This window comes from Ammodytes marinus (genome assembly GCF_949987685.1).
Source record: "Ammodytes marinus genome assembly, chromosome: 11".
NCBI lineage: Eukaryota > Metazoa > Chordata > Actinopteri > Uranoscopiformes > Ammodytidae > Ammodytes > Ammodytes marinus.
In genome coordinates this window covers 8990754-9012989 of record NC_137215.1, presented here as the reverse complement: position 1 = coordinate 9012989, position 22236 = coordinate 8990754, and the positions used below count along the sequence as shown (strand labels likewise).

At 40.5% G+C, this 22236-nt stretch overlaps 1 protein-coding gene across 1 annotated transcript; it reads right to left on the bottom strand.

Annotated features, from left to right (window-relative positions):
* Positions 1 to 1646: 1646 nt before the first annotated feature.
* insyn2ab (inhibitory synaptic factor 2Ab) lies at positions 1647 to 21742 on the bottom strand (the record flags this gene model as incomplete). Its single annotated transcript, XM_080036245.1, has 3 exons — positions 1647 to 1830; positions 16149 to 16220; positions 20598 to 21742. 3 exons carry the CDS (start codon positions 21740 to 21742, stop codon positions 1647 to 1649), a joined length of 1401 nt encoding a protein of 466 aa, XP_079892371.1.
* Positions 21743 to 22236: the final 494 nt, after the last annotated feature.

Below are 22236 nucleotides of genomic sequence, written 5' to 3'. Positions count from 1 at the left end.
GTTTTCAGAAATAGTCAAGGTAGTTTGGGCGAGGAGTGGCCACGGGTGTGTGTGTGTGTGTCTGTGTGTGTCTGCAGCATACATTCTCTCAATTATAATGACAGCCTACATTATGATAACAGCTACTTAATGTCATCCGGCGCAAGCGCAAAACGTAGCCTATGGCAAGTCGGTAGTCAGCTCCGTGTGTTCTTCGCATTTTTTTGACCGCGTCAGGGAGAATGAAGCTGCCTGCATCGGCAGACTCCATTTTCTGGCGACGTTTGGTAGTCGGACCGGTGTCCTGGCCTTAAGGCTGTTAAGTTTGTTCGTTCTGTGCTACTGTAGAAACATTACGGTGCAACACACCCATTTCTTTCAAGCGATTATACACTAATTTAAACACACTTATGAATATTATATTCCATTTCTACCAGGTCTGTTCTAAAAAAATGCCTATTCCCTTTACACACTGTACATTTAAAGTTTAAGATTAATCCAAATTACAAAACAAATGACTTAAAAAGACTGCACTTACTGCGAGGCATGGCAAACTCTTGGTGGAGTCAGAGAAATGTCAAAATAGCCTTTACAATTTATTTTTTCAAACACATGAGTTATAATAAGAAATATTCTGCCTTAGAAGAAGTCAAAACTTTATATATGTTGTAAAAATCTGACCCAACCCAGAATTATTTTCAACTCTTGTACCTGCTTCAAGACGAGTGGCCTGGACGTGTATTTTATTTTATCCTTTCACAGTACTTTGCAAAAGAGATGGAAAAAGTCCAAAATAGTTTCTGAACATTATGTGTCAGTGTATCCAACAGAAAAGGAGGGAACGACTGAAGCAAATTCGGCTGGCTAGTTGGTTGGTTGCACGGAAAGCTAAATGGAGAGAAAGAATAAAAGACAGAGGGAGATAAAGGGACAGAGTTACAAAGAGAGGGAGGAGACAGGTTATTAACAAAGGCAGGCAGACATTCAGTCACAGACAAACTGAGCAGGATGTTAACAGATAAGGAGGCATAGGAGAGAGTAGCAGGGTTATAGGAGCAGCACTGACACACTGCCATGTACTTTACTGTGTTAAAGTCTTTTACGCGTGTTCCTCTCAAAAAGTCAAATGTTTGTGCTTTGCTGGAGGTGAGGTTGACGTCCATTCAAAGACTATAGCTTGATTCATGAATAGGCCCTCCACATGGCGCCTCGTCTTGTTACCAAGCAATATGCTCTGGGGTGATGGGGGACACGCGAAGGCGCATTGCATTGGAGAATGCAATACAAATACATAAATATAAAGTGAGAGGTGCATTTTCCCAGTATATTGATAACATCCACCAGTACACAGCTTAAACAAATACAATGTACAAAAATGAATCCCAAAGCTCACCTTGTTTTTTGCAGGTGTGTGTCGATCCTCTTCAGCAAACATGCCAGAAAAAGTTGTGAGATAAGTTTGAATTGTTTTAGTTTTTTGTCTCTGCTGTCTCCCAGCTGACTTGAAATGCAGTCTCAACTCAGAACCCCAAATGGGCTAGTTCCTGTCGTTATCCATTTTCCTAGGTTGATTGCCCCCTCAGAATACTCCTTTATCCATTTAGGGAATAACAGGGGTATTAATGTGCCCAAGAAAAAGGCAGTTTTCAAAAGCCTTCATGTTTTATTCAAAGGAACCAGAGTTTCCACCGAGCATGCTTTTTGGACTCCGTCTTGGACTTGCGTTTCGGGGTGGATGTGAACACTTCATTGGAGTAAGGCAGAGCTGGGCATTGTTGGCTGTCCAGGGGACAAAGTATCTTCATCAGTGGCTGTAGCTTGTCCTCCTGCTGCTTGAAGTCCAGCTCGACACTGCAAAGAAGCATGTGAAGTAGAATTTTAGAATATTAGGTAAAATATTGACAGAACATAAATCTGATTGTGGATTTCACATTTCTTGACTGCCCATAAGATTATATACATTAATCTGAATTTTATTAAAACTAGCAATTTCTCTTTTGGGTGGTCATTAAGGACCACATTTTAGACTTTTTCTTTTCTAGGTTATTAATCGACTGGACTCCAGATGGAGACTGATGGGGGGGTGGGGGCACATGGTTCAACTGCACCGACATACACCCTGGCAGTACATACCTCTTGCCGCACATATCGACATTTTAGAGACTCCTCTGGGTAATAGAGTTGCATTGCATCATCTCTGTATTTGTTATGCATGCAGTAAGAGGGCTTTTCCTGCATAGATTATTATTATTTGTATCAAAGCAGAGCCAAAATGTGGGTTACTCCTGACATCAGACTTGCACATGCGCCAGTATAATCCCGGGCTGGTCATCGTCTGATTTTGTTCCGGCACCGTAGCTGAACTCTCTCTGATTAAATCTCTCAGGCCTGGGAGAGATGTGGGGCTTAATCCCATCCAAATGAAACCATTGAGGGGCCAAGCAGACCCTGATTAACTGCTTGTATTCAAGCAAGGGATAAATGCATTATAATACACCATCTCCCTACACTTTATTGCTATTGATTTCTAGTGCTCTGTTAATGTATTTATGCCTGAAGTGTGCAATACATTTTGAAAGCTTCACAGTGGAAATAATAGAGAATGAATCATCTGCTTTTAACCTGCCAAAATGACAGTCCTCAAGGCAAACTTGATAAAGAAATGTTCTGAAAATATTCTATTGCGATTTGGTATGGGATTATTTATGATTCACCCTCACTTTTTTATTTGCCAAAATTACCTCACACATTGTATTCGAATACCACAGTGAATAGTACGACTTGTAAAGCTAATATCTGTCATTTAAAATCTAGAGGATTAAAAAGACGGTGAATGGGTGCTGCCAAAAGAGATGACATCGGACATGTCAAGGTCAAACACAGAGCCTTCCTTTTGTGTCTGCAAACACCCAAATAAAGGTTATGGTCCAAAGCTTGGCCTGATAGGCGGAAGCTTTGATGGGCAGTGTAATTAGTCCGCTGAAGGATATGCTGTACTCAAAGTGACATAATGAATCCTAGGAACTGTCCTCACCCTTAAGATAAGTGTCAGTTAAGAGTAGAGCTCTATTAAAGCCTTAAAGGGAGATACCAGATGGAAGGCTGGAAAGTAGTTTTGCAGGCTGGGTTTGCCAATTAATCAATGTGTTAGATTACATGAGAAGTAAGTCACACATTACAGGGGTCGCATTTGTGGCTGCTTGAGACATAAACATCATTATTGATATAAAAGGGGATGTTGAATCATGTTTTGCTGAATGCACATTGCTTCACTCATTCGTCATTTCTTATGTGCCATTTTCTTATTTCTTCATGCAGGTCTTCTGAACACTGAAAGTCTTTACAAAGAGGAGCTCAGATTTTAGAACACTGAAGCTTTTATCTTGGCAGAACTGCTGTTTCCTGCAGTATGTGATGCACTTGTTTTACATCTCTTATTCGTCCATTGTTTCATTCTGTCCTGCTTTTTTATCACTATGTGTATCTTTTGTTTTATGTTAAAAACGCTGTGTCTTTAACAATGGCTGTTTTTCATTTTTTTTGACTTGACAAAAAGCAGAGTGGAATCACATCAGCATGGTACAACAGAATAGCCTCAGCAATTATTAAGCAATTAATCACTTGGTAAATCACTGCAATTACTGTACGATGTGGACAAATGCCTCAGTGGGAAGCTAGCGGCAGCATTGTACTATGCGGGTGGCACTGGGGAGCAGGTGCTTCGGCAAACAAAAGTCCTATATCTAAGATCATCTCTGCGCACAAACCGATTGAAGCGGCTGGAGACAGGGAGGCTTTTCTAAGCAGAGCGGATTAATTATCTCTTTAGCTATGCAGTGTGAGTAGCCGTTACCGTGATCAGTGGTGTGCCCTTTGTTCATCTGTGGTCGTGGTGTGCTGGGCACCATTCAATGATTGTTGCTCCTGGGAGGGATTCTGCTGCTGTGACATGTCTTTTTAGCATGGTACATCCTATTCCTTCCTAGTGTATACCTGCTCGCTATTATTCTCTGTTCCTTTTGCTACTGGCACCGTTCAGTGTAAAGTCACCTCCCTTCCCATGCTTTCCCCTTTGGCCAATCATAGTTCAAACTGTCTGTCTGACAAGAAGAGTGGTTCAGGCCCAGTATATTGTTACATCTTTAGAACTACATGACGGGGCATAGCAGATTAAATCACCAGAGAGTGACTGATTTCCTCCACTGACAGGCAACAGTTGAAGCAGAACGTCTCCACAGGTTATGTAAATCGAATGCGAATAATTCTTCCCTGTTGTGTATCTCTGATATAAAAGCCATCGATGTAGTTTATTACATGGCTGATGCATCACAAACACAAAGTTAAACCCAATCTCATTAATGAGAGAAAAACAGAATAGGCAATCATGACACTTGTTCACCAAAACAACCATAGCCCTGCCATCTCAGCATGGGACTCAAGTACTAATTAGCTGCTTGCTTCTCATCATGTTGCATTGCATTTCCTTTCCTTGAACTTAACTGTTATTCAAAGTCGTTCTTAGTTCCAAGTTAGAAACACCACATTGTATACTTTGATTCAAATGCTGGTTCTTATTCAAAACATAATGAATGGAATAAATTCCTTGAATGCTTTCATATGACCATGTTTTGTAAACTGAGCTTCCTTTCATTAGACTACACATTATTTGCAACTCATGTTATCTAGCAAACTAGCTTACTGCCAGCTAGATATGAAGCAACATTATAGCTTGTTCCATTTTGGAATCTCTGGAAAGACATTGATCTCGACTGTCTTTGAATCTGCAGATAAACCCAAAACTATTTGCATTGAAATATAACATGATGGACAGTATAACATCCCTCAGTGTATCGTCCATACTTTCAGCCTCTCTTTCCCTCTTTTACTGAACAATTGCCCTATATATTTTTTTTAAGTATGAAATGCTGAACTATCCTGAGGGTGATCGGAGACTGGCAGGGGAGAGCTGCAGTCTTGATAAGACCCACATATTGACTACCTGCGCTCCGCCGCTGCCAAAGTTCTGACACACAGTAGTGGGGATGCTGGACTGCTCGGAAATTAAGGACTGTATCTCTCGGGCAATATGCAGTTACTGAGGAGGCGTAATTGGTCCTTTGGTCCAAACTTGATACTATTGATGATTTTAATTTGGTTCACTGTTCTCAGGCCTCCACCTCAAGGTGTCACACAGAGTTGTGTGTCCAGTAGGGTGATAAGTGTTGCCCTAATTGTCTGGATTAATTAACTAATATAATGAACAGGATGCTGGTTGTCGGATTTAAATTTGAGAGGTGAGGCAGTTTTACATGACAGTTAAATGTAAATTTTACATAAAGCACAGATATTAACATTAAAAGTAGTGATGCCAAACAAATAAAATATTTAATCGTGATTAATCGCATTAGTGTCATAGTTAACTCGCAATTAATCGCACATTTTTATCTATTCTAATTGTCCCTTGATTTCCTTTTGTCCCATTATTTTTTCACATTTTAATGCTCTTATCACACACATTCTCTACACCAGTGGTTTTCAAACTGTGGGGCGTTGTGGCAGGGGGGGTGCGGATGAATATGTGAAAAAAAATAAAAAAATATGTTGTTTGTGTTTTTGATATTAACATAATATTAAGCAAATGTAAGTTATCTTACAAAAAAGGAATACAATGTTTTGGTCTAGATAGTTAATAGCCTAATAATTAAATCAGATCATCTGGGAGATAATCCGAGGTTAACTGATCACGTCACATTCACGTCCAATCGTCCATGCACAGTGTGTATTGAGTTGATTTTAAAACATTTGGAAATGGGGCTGCCCTCAGTTTCCCATGCACTGTGTATAGTCTATAGCCTATTTCAGCCTTGTCTGTGGAAATAAAGATAGCTGGACAAGAGTTCTTCTGCTTAGTTCCTCTCACTGCATTTAAATGCATTCACTATATTACAGAGAAATATGTCTCGTTAAAGAAAAAGAGCTCCAAGCCCAACCCAGAGGACCCTGCATAATATTTTATTTTAAATAAATATTTTTAGGGAAAATCCATGTGTCTTTCTTCAATAGCTTCTAATTCATCCGACCCAGTGTCTCCAAAATATTTGTTCACACAAAATTCCTCAGATTTAGCCTCTATTTTCCTCTGAAAGTGCACCAGATTCATGCATTTCACTTCAAAAAGATAAAAAAATCTCCCGGGGGGGCATACCCCCCGGACCCCCATAGGAGGATCAGGATCTCTGCTGGCTACTAATTTCACCCAGCAGGACATTGGAGGCACTAGTGAAAAAACACTGGGTGGGTGAATGACATTTAACAAAAGTCTTTCTGCCTATCTCTCACTCCATTGCACACTCAGTCACTACTATCCATGCTTAAAGGAAGCAGGATTAAACCACTGGATAAAGTTCAAATGTATTTTAAAAAAGCTAAACAAAAACATACTTCGATAAAGATGTTAAAATGTTTAAAGAAATGTGTTTAAAAACGCACAAAGATGTTTAGAATGTTTCAAAAATGTGTAAAATAATTATAAGATCTTTCAAAACACACAGGGATTTTGAAAACATTTTTTGGGGGGGGGGGGGCTCCGCTGAAATTTGTTCTCTGAGGGGGGGCTCACTCTCTCACACTTTGAAAACCCCTGCTCTACACCATTGTAATTCAGTGTATTTTTCTAAAATATCATACTTTCCAATAAAGCATACACATACTTAAAGCCACTACGAGTAAGTCGGCACGTTGGTGACACCTTTGAACAAAAGCGGTAGTATTTTTACGACGCCAGCTGTCGTGAAGCTGTTTTCTAGCTCGTGCAGGGCCTCAAGATTCAAATAATCAGGAAGCAATATAGTGCGTGTCCGTGTGTTGAAAGTGTGAGGGCACCGGACTCTTTTCGGCTCAGTGAGAGTGGTTAGTGACAAAGCATCAACTACACCTGATTGCAATGAGTTGATCCATTGTCACCTCTCACGGAGCTAAACGAGTAGGCTATGTGTCCCCACACAAAGCGAATGAACGAGAGACGGCAGTTAGTTATGGATCACGATGAGGTAATGTGTTTATGTTGTTGTAAATAATGACTATTTCAGATGAATAATGGTCATCTGATGATGCTGGTGAGGCAAAGTAAACTTTGTTTTAGTAGGCTACCGCTCATTCATTTAGGAGTAAACACTGCAGTCTAGGTTCGCTCCGTGAAATTGTGTATACGTTGCTTGGCAACGCCCTCCCGCCCGCCTATCACTCTCCCTTTTACCTTTTCTTCATTGCATTTTCTTTTTTTTCTTTGATGGTTCAGCCCCGTTATCAGTCATTATGACGACAAATAGCCTAACTGTCTCAAACAAGGTTTCAGCTCCCCTTCTAGGGTGACCAGATCGCATTTCCATTACTTTTCACACGTCCCGCAAATTGAGACGTTGTCCCGCATTGTTATTAAAAGTGAGCCCCCCTTTTTAAATGCGTGTTTTATAATCTGGCATTTATCCGATAGCTGTGAGGAGACAGCAGTCTCCGTTTGTCTGTGTGTGTGGTTGTCAGTGTGTGTATCGGGCTGCTGGGCTCAGTGGCTCTGTGAAGGTGCTGCCTGCAGTGCTTCAGCGTTTACTTTCCTGTTACTTCAAAATAAAAGCCAACTCACGTTTGTCAAGTGAAATGCTAATGTGAAGCCAGTGAAATGCTTTTAATGTGAAGCCGCAGCCTTAATGCTCTATTTGTTTAACAGTAGCTAACTTAACTGCTGCGCGCTGATCTAAAGATAGTGTTTTTTTTAATATAGAAAGCCGTGTCTCTGGCATTACCGGTGGTGACACAAGTTTATTTTGCTAAAAAAATGGCACTTTGTCCCGCATTGTCCCGCACAAACGTAGTCTTTGTCCCACATCTGGTGAATTGGGATCTGGTCTCCCTATCCCCTTCCCTCACTTGGAGTGATAGGCTTCTCAAATCGCGTTCCTGCGCCATACTGAAATCTGCGACCAATACGGATATGTGACCATAGAGCATGCACGAGCGAACCGAAAATCGGACTGGGTGTACGACCAGATCAAATGCAGTAATAAAAACTATATAAAAACGTCTTTCTTTGCACTGATGGTCTCGTTTGCTGTTAAAGGTAATTTATGATTATGAGAGGAAACATGAGGCTGTTTAAAAGATATTTAAATGTTACTCGTAGCCGCTTTAAGTGGAACTTCCTTTTTTATTTAAAAAAACAAACTATAAAAAACATAGGCTATATAAAACAAATTAGTATAACATATTAAGGCTAGATTAAACTGGTTGTTGTATGCCTACATGTTTTGGGAGTTGTACATCCACGGCTTATTTCAGACTCTGTGTGGACTCAATGCATCTGTGCACTCTGGTGGTTGCTATGACACTGCTGCAGCCGAGGCACTTTAGTCACCCTTCATAGCGAAAAAAATAAAGTGAAAATGAACGACTGCCGGCTGTCACCAATGTTCATGAAGCTTTCGGTGTAAGTAGTCTAACAAGTAGTCTTATTGCAAATGACAGGCTTTCTTTTCTGTTCTTTCACCGCATAGTTCCAGAGTCACACACGGAAGACGCTACCAGTGATCGAAGTGCAGCCAGGCTAGGAAGCACTAGGTTCTGGTTTCTGCTTCAAAATAAAAGTAAAAATGTACTTGACGTTTTGCTAGTTAAATGATTTTAATGTGAAGTTACGCTGTAGGAAATGTTGAGTTTGAATTTACAATAACTTAACTGCGAGCTTCATGTATACTTTGTGGTGTTGTTGTTTGTCTAATGATACTAGTTATTGCAACAGCATGTGAAAAAGAAACAAAGTTTGCTAGGCCAAAAAGAATGTTAATCTCGCAATAAAAAAAAAGATTTACGCCGTTTGTGTTAACGCCGTTAATAATGCGTTTAACTGACAGCACTAATTAAAAGAGCTGTATTTATTTCATCTAAAAACATTCGGTGTGCAGCAGATATGCTGAAAAATATCAAACAGTACTATTTGCAGAATTTAGGATATTTATGACAACTGCTTTGGCAGAGTTAGATAGGACCATGATGGATTACAACCCTGCTTGCCAGCTACCGCCCTGCTCTATTCAGTGACTGTTAAAAACCAGTTGGGAGAACTGAAATAAATTACTATTTAATGACACAGAGCACAGATGAAATGATTATTGTCTCATTTATATTTCTCTGTAGAGTGCATCTTACCATACCACATGCTTTGGTTTAGTGAGAACAGACTGATAGATCTGACAACACACTGAGATAACTTATTTTGCCAAAATAATTTGTTCAGAATTTGTTAATTAAGCCAAGTCGCTTCAACAACATACAGAGTTGGCTGGCACACTTTGTCTTATTAAGATAAAATCAGTGATACAAAAGGAAACTTGGTTATAAGCTTTCAGACTGTTTTGCTCCTCGATGCAGTTTTCTTCTTGCCTCAGTCCTAAAATTGATATCACAATTGCATCTACAGTATCATGTTAGATGATCCCTTTATCTGCAGTAAGGAATAATTAAAACAATGGGACCAGTTCAAATCCATTTGTTTGCATGGTTATAAATGTTCTTACATACCCACTGTGCTTAATCTACCATATTGACATCACCTATACAACCATGGAGAAAATCAATGAAAAAGCATGTTGGATCGATAGAGACACAATTCAACAAACTGCTAGGCCAAAAAGAATGTTAACCTTTTTTGCTGAAACACAAGAAAGCAGCTACAATAGCTTAGCTACTATACATTTTAAAAAAAACACACAATCTTTGCATGAGTCCTGAAAAATATAATAATATAATGTGATAATGTACTAACATAAAAACATGGCGCCAGGATTAAATCTTGGGGAACAATACAATCAATATTTACTCAAAATGATGTCCCCATGGGAGACAAAGTAGTATCCTTTTGACCTAATGAGTCATGATCTGTGTCAAGGAGATTAGGCTAAACTGCACCCAATGCTGGAATGAAATCAAGAAGTGCTATGATAGCTGTTCTTTCCATTCTGATGCAATTTACTGCTTTAAGGAGAGCTGCCTTTAAAGGAGATCCCTTTCAGTTCTGTCCTCTGCAATTTTCTGGCTAAGTGAAGTCCTTGGGACTAAGAAAGAAAATAATCTGAAATAAGTAATTACATTTATTGCGAAGTAGGTTGTTGCATACAGGGAATTTCCCTTGGTACATTGCAAAATCAAGGTTATAAACAGAAAATTAAAAAAATATTTACGATGAAAAATATTGTAAAATAAATGGGCAATTATCTGTTTTTAAAAATGAAAATATGTACAGTTTGTGCAACATGATGTTTAAAGAATATGTGGAGTTTAAAGAGATGATTGATCCAACATATGAGCATTAATGTACACATTGAGACATATGTGAAGATAAATATCACATGTCTATGGGAGGGTATACGAGTGTCAGTGGCTACTGACGGGGAGAAACTGTTGTGACAGAGGTTTTGGCCCTGGTTGACCGTGGCCTCCTGCAAGAGGGATGTATCCCAAAGAGTTTGTGAACAGGGTGGGAAGATTTAGCCACAATCTTCCCTGCACACCTCAGGGTCCTGGAGGCATACAGGTCCTTGGGCAATGGCAGATTACGGCCAATCACCTTCTCTGCAGAGTGAATGATATACTGCAGTATGCCCTTGTCCTTGGCATTGGCAGCAGCTTCTAGATGGTGATGGAGGAGGTGGGTTTGACTTAATGATGTTGGTGTACAAGTGCACCATCAGTAACTTGGTCAAACTTCTTCAGCTGCTGCTGGATACATATCGGTTTCTTCACGCTGATGTTTATGTCCCACTTGAGGTTTTTTGTTGATGATGGTGCCCAGAAAGTCGGAGGACTCCAAAGTGTTGACTGGGAAATCAGACAGAAGGAAGTAGGTGCGTGGGGCTGGATTCATCCTTGCCATCTCCATTGAGTATTGAGCTCCAAAGGGTTCTGTCTACACCACTTCATCAAATGGTCAATGTCCCACCACAATCGATGTCAGAAAACTTCTTGAGCTTGATAGGCTGATGAATGAATGTGCTGTGTCAACTTGGAGAATAGTCTAGGAGAAATGATTCAGCCCTGAAAACCAGTGCTGAAGGTCCGGGAGTCTGAGACATGTTTTCCCAGCTTCATAGGCTGCTTCCTGTCAGACAGGAAGTATGTTGTTATCCTGGAAAGCCTGGATGAAAGTGGAGCCAATCCAAAAACATGAAGAAGTCCAGTTGCTGCAGGACGTTGTGGAGGACCATGTTTACTGCATCTTCTACAGACCTGTATGTTTGATTTGCCTTACCAACAGTGTGGTGTGATGTCAGTTTTTCCTATCTTGCTGATGACAGGTCGTCTGCGTTTTGCCAGTCTAGTCCAGAGTTGCTCTCTGTATTTCATGGTATGGAGGACTAAGTGAGGCTGTCGGTTTGCAGCATCCTGTCTTTTTTATCCTGTTGTATTTTTGAAGAGATATTGATTGGCAGCGTATTTGGTTCTATTTTCGCCTCTACATAAACCAATTTCAGACCAACCTACTGTTTTGATGCACTAGACGGTACAATCTATTTGTTGATGTTTGGGGTCAGTTGAAGTCTTCATATCCAGTGGGTCCTGATAAGTGTGCTGCCCGAGTCAGGGTAAAAGTCAAACCTTTGATGTCAGTTGTTTTGTGATTTTTAAGTGTATCCCCTTCAGTTTCCACAGCACAGGATTCTGTGAACCTTATTCAATGGGCCTCATGCAAGAACAATTCACTCAGACTTGCTCATACAATGGTTCCAAGTTTTAACAGGATTAATAATGCCTTTGTAGGTGCGTTTATCATTTGACCATTAGCGTAATTGAGGAATTTAATGTAATGCTCTCAGACATTCAAAGTTTTTCAGCAGTGAATAAATGTTTTTGTAAAGTATTTGTGGATACTATCTTGATGTACAAAATACTCTCTAGTATATTTGAGTTGCTAATTTGTGAAAAGGGGAAGCATATAGCAACCACTCATTCAGAAATAATATTATTTGTGATAATGTGTTTTATAACTTTACTTGTTGTGTTTTACTTTCACTCAGGCCTAAGTGTAAACACCTGAACAATCCCACTGAGTGTATAACCTGAGCTTGAGAGAATTCTCCAAACAGCTGTTTCCTGTTTTAGAGAATGGGGTAACAAGCAGGTTCAGCAATACAGGCTTTTGGATGGATGTGACAAATATGACACAAGGTTTGTAAGTAATTGTTCAGCTCAAAGCATATGACAACACTGACACTTGAGATGGGAATGGAGAACCGGTTCGGTGCCTAGTGAACCAATTCCTTGGAATCGTTAACATGCCGGCTTAACGGTTCTGTTTCACGGTTCCGCTCGTTACAAATGCATCATGACTTGACACTCACGCAGCAAACATGGCGTTGAGGCAGAAGCGCTCTAAATGTTGGTTGTAATTCAAACGAAAAGGCGAATACGGCCACTTGCAACAATTGTAAATGATTTATTTTGTCAAACGACACACGCACAAGCAAGCGCACAGACTGCGATCCTGACGATTAAACGTTTAAGCGTCCGCTGTCTTACTAGTCGGCACCAGAATTGCCCATCACTTGGATTTGAACATAAAATGTATGAGAATTAACGTGTGTGTAAGCCTAAGTGTGGGCTAATAAAAGAGGGAGATACCTAAAAAGGCGAGAGCAGCATAAAGCAAAGCAAAAACGTTTTTGTGACCGCTGCCTTAAGGCCCGCTGTTTTCTCTCGTTCATCAGCTGTTATCATGCTGCCTTTACGCACGGCGGTGGAGACAAACCCAAAACAACACACAGCGGGACTCGGCGGTCCAGTGATAAGGAAACATTTAACAAGACACTTTCTAAAGACAGTAAGACACACTTAAAATAACGCTCTCTGCCCGATACAAAAAGCTCTGCCTTGGATTACTTGATGGAGCGATCGATGTGTATAAAACCATCCGCTACGTGTGTCTGATGACGGGCCATTATATTAATAATAAACAGCGCGCTGCACACAAGAACTGCGTAAAGCTGAGATGGAGCGGTGACTCCTCGTCACTGGCGTGGTGAAGAATAAGCAAAGCGATACATTCTCTTTTAGCCTTTATGACGTATTTATTCTCTTCTTGAATAACCTACATGACTGACTATACTGTGCAGTCAGTTCAACAACAACGTACACCATGACAGTTTGACCTGAGGCGTTTCTTCCATGGAACGTAGTGACATCATCACGTTGCCCTTTCAGAGTAAGGGCGCAATCATATAATAACACTTAACATACATTAAAGATCTCGTATCCTTCCTGAGAGGGCAAACATGATGATTTTTCTGCATAAAATACTTGTTTGTATTTTTTTATGTCAGTTGAATTTTGTTTCAAGTGCAAATGAGCACTGTTAATATTCCAAAAGGCACTTCCTTGACTGTTTTAAGTCTGTGTTTTTAGTTTTTAATGCACATAATGGAATTTGGGCTTAAAAGCCAAACAATATATTTTTTTGTCTGGACCAATTAATGTGAAAATTGACAATTTCCTAATCCTAAAATAGGCCTACTCTTGATAACCGTTCAAGGCACACACTAGACACACTTCTGATCAGATATTAAAGAGAGTTAAAGCCACTACGAGTAACTTGGTCCCTTGGCGGCCCCTTTGGACAAAAGCGGTAGTATTTTTACGACGCCAGCTGTCGTGAAGCTGTTTTCTAGCTCGTGCCGGGCGTGCAAGATTCAAATGATCAGGAAGCAATATAGTGTATGTCCGTGTGTTGAAAGTGTGAGTGCACCGGACTCTTTTCCGCTCCGTGAGAGTGGTTAGTGACACAGCATCAACTAATGCCAGTAAGTGCTACACACACCTGATTGCGTTGATGCAGTGTCACCAAAGTACTCTCACGGAGCTGAAAGACTCCGTGTCCTCACAGAAAGCGAATGCACGAGAGACTGCAGTTAGTATGGATCACAATGAGGTAATGTGTTTATGTTGTTGTAAATAATGACTATTTCAGATGAATAATGGCCGACTCATCTGATGATGATTAATATGTTTGATGCACGCCCGCTCACCGGCCGGCGGGGACACAATTCTTATCAACGGTAACTTGGCAGGCTACACACACCTCGGAAGAAAAGGTGCAGGTAGGGGGGCTCGCCTCCCGCTTCGAATGCGCGTTCAGAAAGAGGAAGTCACGGCACTCATGTCTGTTAGCTTTTCAAAATAAGAATTAAGAATTAAAATAAAAGTCCCGCAAAACAAATGTTATTTTGGGGATTAATTTCTCCGCGTGAGAAATTTGAGGTGTGGCGTGTGAGAGTGTGAACTGGTTGATTTGCGTGTGTCTCACGGCCAAAGAGTGAGACTTGGCAGCGCTGATGGTGAGGCAAAGTAAACTTTGTTTTAGTAGGCTATCGCTCATTCATTTAGGAGTAAACACTGCAGTTCGCTCCCGTGAAATTGTGTATACGTTGCTTGGCAACGCCCTCCCGCTCGTCTACCACTCTCCCTTTTAGCTTTTCTTCATTGCATTTTCTTTTTTTTCTTTGATGGTTCAGCCCCGTTATCAGTCATTATGACAACAAACAACTGTCTCAAACAAGGCTCCCGCTCCCCTTCCCTCATCTGGAGGGATAGGCTTCTCAAATCGCGTTGTTGCGCCACACTGAAATCTGCGACCAATACGGATATGTGACCAAAGAGCCTGCACGCGCGAGCCGAAAATCGGACTGGGTGTGCGACCAGACCAAACGCAGTAATACAAACTATATAAAAACGTCTTTCTTTGCACTGATGATCTTGTTTGCTGTTAAAGGTAATTTATGATTATCAGAGGAAACATGAGGCTGTTTAAAAGATATTTAAATGTTACTCGGAGCTGCTTTAATACAAACAAACTCATTTGTACTTATTCTCTCACCCAATGAGAATCGATAAGGAATCGGATCGATAAGCAGAATCGGAATCGTTAAATTCTTATCAATTCCCATCCCTAACTGACACCACACAAATGGTTGTCTGGTATATGTACGTTTCTTTAAAAAATAAATAATAATAATTTTAAATTTAAAGAGGACCTATTATACTTTTTCAACTTTGATGACCTATAAATGTTGTTATAATGATTTATAGTCATGTTTAACCATACTAGCGTATCAAATAATTACGTACATGCATTTAGACGTATTCCCTGCTGACCGTCTGGGGTGCCTGTGCAGAGCGCTAAACACTAGGGCAGCCGGTCAAGAATTCACTTGTTCAAATTTCCTGCCATCGTGTCGTCACTTTCCTGGATTTTTCCATGTATGGTAATGCTGCAACGTGGTAGCGCGCTCCGGCCATGCCCCTACCTTCCTGCTCTCAAATCTGCCCATGCGCTGCTGAAAGTGTTCCGGAAGGAAGGTAACCAATCACAATGGAGTGGGGTTTGCAGGAGGGGGAGGGGGCGGAGATGGCCGAAGCGCAGTGTTGACAGAGCATGCTGAATCGCCCAGATGAGAGGAAACGTTTCCCGAAAATCTACATTGTTTTTTGTGATGTGATTCGTGTCAGGTTGCTCTATAGCAGTTTTTAACAAGAAATTAAGACCAGGAAAGTAGTATAATAGGAGATCTTTAAGTACAGCGCAAATTGGGGCCGGGCGATTAATTGAAATTCAATTTCGATTACGATTTTGGCTTTCCTCGATCATGAAAAGAAGATAATCGTAATAAAACGATTATTGTGTTGCGAGTTGCCAGTTGAAACTCCGTGACGGTGGGTGTTTCCTATCCTGTCTATCCTGTCACTTCCCACTGCTGTTTGCGATTACATTTCACACCCCATAAACCCTTGCAAATGTATCATCATCCATTTGTAAAAAAAAAGACTTTAGTGAAACACAGTACTGCCGAAGGTCGCACTTTTTTTACTTTTCCCCAGTTTCTTTTTCTTTTGGATTCTATCAATAGCTTTAATTTTGACATTTTATTCAACTTTTTTATTATCTTTTTAGTTTTTTTAAATCGCTCTCTTGTCTTATCAGATCACTGCAAATACAATACTCTCCATATACCACATTGCATTATACATTCAGTACAGAAAAGCATCACCGAACCAAACATCTCTTGTGTTTCACATCGAACCAGATTATCATGCAGAAAGCGGCATTAAATGCAGCACTGAAAGGGGCCCACCTGTAAATGATGCATGCGCTGTTTCGACAAGTGTCACAATTTGCTGTGTCTTGTCCTGTTCGATAGGAGAGCCTGTGAACAGAGAGATGAAAAGATATATGTGATCTCCAGTGGCAGGTTTTAGCTACACATTTCAACACATGCAGGCATAAGCTATCTGCCAGATTTGTTCAGTTTTTCTTTATTTTTAAAATGTTTTAATTCGTGTTGTTTATTTCTCACAGTGGAAAGTGGAGCAGGACCTCTGATCCTGCCATTCTCTGAGATGTTAATAAAGTGTGTAGACCTGTTGATTTTACATAATAGGATCAATTCGATTTGCCATGACATAATTTTTTAAAAATTTGTGGGGGTATTTTGCTGAAAGATCACCTTCTCCCAAGCATTCTCTGAGTCGTTCAGGTGTTCATTGGCAAACTTCAGACGGTTCTGTACATGTCCCTTCTTGAACAGGGGGACCTTACGGGCACTACAGGATTTCAATCCATTACGGCATAGTGTGTTACCAATGGTTTTCTTGGTGACTGTGGTCCCAGCTGCCTTGGGATCATAAACAAGCTCCTCCCGTGTAGATCTGGGCTGATCCCTCACCTTTCTCATGATCATTGATACCCCACAAGGTGAGATCTTGCATGGAGCCCCAGACCGAGGGAGATTGATGGTCATTTTGTGTTTCTTTAATTTTCGAATAATCGCACCAACAGTTGTTTCCTTCTCACCCAGCTTCTCGCCAATGGTCTTGTAGTCTATTCTGGCCTTGTGCAGGTTTACAATCTCGTCCCTGATGTCCTTAGACAGCTCTTTGGTCTTGCCCATGATGGAGATGTTGGAGTTTGATTTATTGACTCTGTGGACAGGTGTCTTTTATACAGCTAACAAGTTGAGACAGGTGTGTTTTTATAGAGGAAACTAGTTGAGATTAGGAATACTTTTTTAAAACACGAGGGCTAATCTGTGGGAGCCAGAATTCTTTATAATTGGTAGGGGATCAAATACTTTTTTCACTCGAAGAAATGCAAAATAATTTATATATTTTTTTTTATGTGATTTTCTGGATTTTCTTTTTGATATTCTGTCTATCACTGTTAAAATAAACCTAGCTTTAAAATTATAGACCGTTAATTTCTTTGTAAGTGGGCAAATTTACAAAATCAGTGAAGGATCAAATACTTATTTCCTCCACTGTATATATATAAATTTTATTTGTCAGTTGTCAAGGCAGGGGGCTGCAGTTGTGAAGGCAGCTGCCTTAGCCATAAAGCACTGGGGGAAACACTAGTATACAATGGCTTTTGTTGGTTGTAGCGTTCCCGTCTATCATATAATCAGTTTTCCATGCACATTTCCAAATGAACATAATCATGGAAGTGTGCATAATGTGTGTTATATGTCACTGCATGCACTGGCAGACTGCAGTGGTATGTTAGATGATAGGAGGGGATGTGTTAGAGCTGCACATGTAATTGCTTGCTGTCATGGAAGCCCTTCACCCTGTTGGATGACATGTGGAGGTCGGACCTCAACTGTCTACCATGACATAAAAGTTGACCTCATTGGGGGAGAGAACAGCCTCAGTGTGGATCGAAAATGCTGATGTGAGCTCAAGGTCAGCCAGTTCATCCTTCGAGCCCTGTTCTCAAATGAAGTCTCTATGAACAGCTGTGTGCAAGGACAGTAGCTCAATGCACATACCCATCTGCAGGCATCTACACTAGTGCTGTGCTGCTGTCTGGCTTGTCATGTATCCCTGTAATCGAAAGAGCTGTGATCTGATAATATAAGCGTATTCATCTCAATTGACAATCAGTGTGTGTACTGTATTTAATGTAGGAAAACACTGTCTTTCCCCACTCAAGAAAAACAATTCATGATCCGATATAGTGGCACTGTATTAAAGCAGAGAACGTCACAGAGGATGATTTTGTAGAGGCTTCATGGAGAGCAGAGAAAGCTGCTCTTCTGAAAGTCTTTCTCTAAGCTAAATGTTTGTTGGCACAGATTCACTGCTGTGATGTTTGCAAACGTCAGCTGTCCTGGGATATGTCCTGCTCTCGTCATTTCTGGTTCCACTGTCCACACCCCCCTGCCTACGTGCCTGCTGCTCTGCCTGCCTGCCTGAACACTGCGTAGTGTTTTGGATTTACTAATATCCATGTCAACAAAAGCTACAGTCAGATTATGCCACAGCATCTCAAGTGGCATTATATGCTTTATATTTAGGGTTAATTCTGTATGTCATAATTTTGTTGTACACATACTGTATTTTGTTTATAAAAGATACAGAAGAGAACTTCAAATCGTTATTTTGTGAGTAACAATAACTGGCTTAATGATGCGGGAACATGACAAGCGTCGATAGAGACCTTCATATTATTTGCATTATTGCAATTGTATCAATATGACGTAATGTAACGTAGAAATGAGACGCATACACTATTGACTGTTGTTAGGAGGTCACATGTTTAACTGAAAATTGTTTTCTGTCTTATCACTTGCAACACACACCATAGTTTATTCAATGCATAAAAGATGGTTGGGTTGGTTGTGAGATATTAAGTTATGCTGTGTCTGTGTAGGAAACTAGAGCTGTAATATTGGCATGTGAATAATCGCCCCTAACATTACACATTATCAAATGTCACCGAATTACTTTTGCTTACGTTTGGAAAACCATTGGGGATGTGAAACAAATGACAAGCTCATACATTATTTTGAGTTCCTGTTGGACTTTGGAAGGAAATATTTGTCATGTTTGAAATTGGCTCATGTCATATGTGAGGGAAAGCATTTACAATTCAATTGAATTGATTAGTAAGATAATGTTATTTCCAATGTAAACTGTGAACTGAGATAACTCATACCGTATGCACAATGGCCTTCTCGATAAACTTTGGCCTTTACCTTTGCTGGGCCAAAACAAGTATTGTATCCTTTGTCACTGTATGTATGTTAATATATACATTCGAAACAGGGAGGCTTTTAGGTGTTTTTCTGTTCATTCCAAGTAAATGCTATCTCACTATCCAGCCATGCAAATAAAGGGAGGAGTATTTGGGAGTGTACAATGGAAGGCTGGCTTTCCTTGTTGTAACTGCAACTCTCTGCTAATGCTGATGGAACAGTGGAGGCACCATAGTGCTGTTTTGCCAAGATGAAAGGCAAAATGCTATGAGGCTGAACTAATTGGGCCTTTAAGACCACATTTTACAGAGCCACTCTAGGATGCCCTGTTCTCCACTGGCTAAGGAAAGCAATAAAATACAATTTGCTTTGTGTTGCTATGGGTTTTAGAGATGGAGTAGATTGCTTCTGACAATTCCATTTTAAGACGCTTGCATAAAATGTTTTTTCTCCTGTGACGTACATATTTAATGAAATCTGACACATAAAGAATTGTTGTAAGCACGTTTGCTTTTGCCTTCAAATTACACAAAGAGACAGCACTTGTAATGTACTGTGTATTTGAAATGCCCCATTAGACCTTGATAGGTAATTATCATTTCACACTTTCACAGGATGGATAACCTATGAATTTCATTTTGTGCCACCAGTGGATCAAAGTTTTCACTTGTTCAGTTTTGGACTGACATTCATGGTATGATGAAAGAAAATAATGAATCCCCTGACCATGAATTTAGCTCCATCATGAGGTCAAATGTTCTGTTTGTCCAATACTTTGGTTACCTAATACCGGCATAACCGATTAGTTTGTTTTTGGAGATAAGTAGCACATTTTTGCATTCTTACATACTAAACTAAGATGGTTAACATTATACCTGCAAAACATCAAGGTCCTGGAATTGTCATTGTGCATGCTGATGTGAGCATTTATAGATCAACACATCGCTGTGCAGCCTCACAGTTGCAATGTTTTCATAGAGGAAAATCCCTATCTTTTACAACTTTAGTCCTATCATTAGAGTTGTGCATTGGATTTCACTTACCAAGGTAATTGCTGAAATTCAGATACTGTATTGCTTAAAAGAAAACTGACGAGGCAATTCACATCAACAATCAGACATATATTAGTTAAGGGTTATAGCCAAACTTATCTGGAGGACAGCACATTTTAAAATCATTCTGATTAATAATAAACAATTAAAAATACCATATTGTGAAATTCACATTATATACCTTTACTATTTCCTAAAAAAGGTATATATATATATCCAATCCATTATTTCCAACATGTGCCTACACTTTTGGTTTTATCTTAATTTTACAACCAGTTACAACCAGATTTTCTGCTTGTATTTCTCGGCATTGAAGTCTGGTTTTGCCATGTTCCCAGATATTAGCAATTACTTGTACTTTGGTGAGAACGTTATCATAAACACAAATGATGGCCAAAGCTGGGATTGCGGGTGAAGGCACACTCTATAGTGTACAGTATAATGTATGTTTGGTTAAATGTATAAAAGGATGCGCTTAAAAACTTTTTGTACTCACCCCTCTCTGTGAGCTTCCCCTTTCTCCAATTCCTGAATAACTCCAAGTAGGACTTTGATAGTCTCCTGGCTTGAGCTGATGAGGCCCTCCATGGCCTGCAGCTGTGCTTTGATATCCTTGTCTCCAGATAAGGGCATTATCTGCTGGCTTCTGCCCATGCCTGGGGCTCGTGTGTCTCCTAAAGGCAATCTCTCATCCCCCCCAACTGTTTGCTGGAGTTTAGAGGAGGCTGACACATGCCTTGCCCGACACTGCCCTTGTGACTGTACAGAACATTTGGCACTATGGGGAAGAGTCTGTGACTGTTGTTCGTGTAGCTGTGTACCCTTTTTCCGTTTACAGCTCACAGACGGGCTGCCTAAAGACTCCACCTGTGTCAAAGAGTTCCACGCAACAGGGCCTGTGCCCTTTGACTTGTCCTGTGAAAATTCTGAATAAGCCAGCTGGCGCTTTGACGACGTGCCAGCATCCATGCCCTCTTTGGGTAATCCTTTGTGTCTAGTCCTTGTCCCACAAACCTGGTACTCTGGTTCTTTTTTGGAAACAGGGCTGCGTGGATGACAGTCTTCTGAGTCTGGACAAGACACTCCATCCAAACAGTTGGCACTGGAAAGCAAATCATCTGTGTCACTGCTATCATCAGTGTGGTGAAGCAAGGCTTTTGTCTGTCCCACAATCTTACCCTTGTACTTAGAGGACTCCCCGATAGGATGTCCGTCCTCTCCTCCAGCTTTCATATCACTTAAAAACCCATTGTTTTGTCCTCTGTAATCCTCCACCAAGGCAGTATGTTTAAACGTGTGTCCTTTTTTCCTCTCAAAAGGGAAGGTTTTGTATCGCTTAGTGAGGTCTGGCGAGGTCTGCACACCAGTGCTCTTGGTCACGTTTGGAATAGAGCGTCTGGCAGGCATGGTCATGTACTTTCTGTGTGTCACTTTGCAGGAAATGGATCTTGAACGCCTTCCTCGAAGATCATTCTGAGCTTCGCAGATATCCTTAAAACGCACTTGTAAGGCCTTGTTTCTCTTCTTCACCTGCTGCTTGCCTTGTCCGGACTGTTCATCAATATTTTGTGATGGGCCTGCGTCTGAATCTGATTCATCTGAGTTTGAAATAACACATTTTGTGTCCTCTTTGCTCACCATATTTCCTGAAAAAGGCAAAAGAGAAAGCAATTATTGTTCTTTACTGTGTTATGTAGTGGGAAAACATTTGATTTACCATCCATCCAATAAGATACTGTAGCAGAAGTTTGGGTTATTTTATTGGTCTGGGAGCATAACTTTACATTCTGGTAATACACCATACGTCTCTATAAAAGGCATGATCTGTGATTCACAACCCTCCAATGATGTGTGTGAAAAAAAAAACGTGTAGGGGAGAACGGGGGAATCTGAGGCATCGGGTAATGTGAGCCACCCCCTGTATCTAGGCAACGGAAAACATTTGTGATCATGTGAGATATATGATTTCAAGCCCCTCTCATTTCCCCATGGCCCTGAAAAAGAGGACCTCATGGTGCTGTGGTAAGCATGTTTTTTTTCACCAAAATAGGTATTTTGCATGTAAAAGTAAATTTTCCTGCTGTCAACTTAATCAACTGTTGTGCCAAAGCAAATGTATTCACGTAGAAAAACTT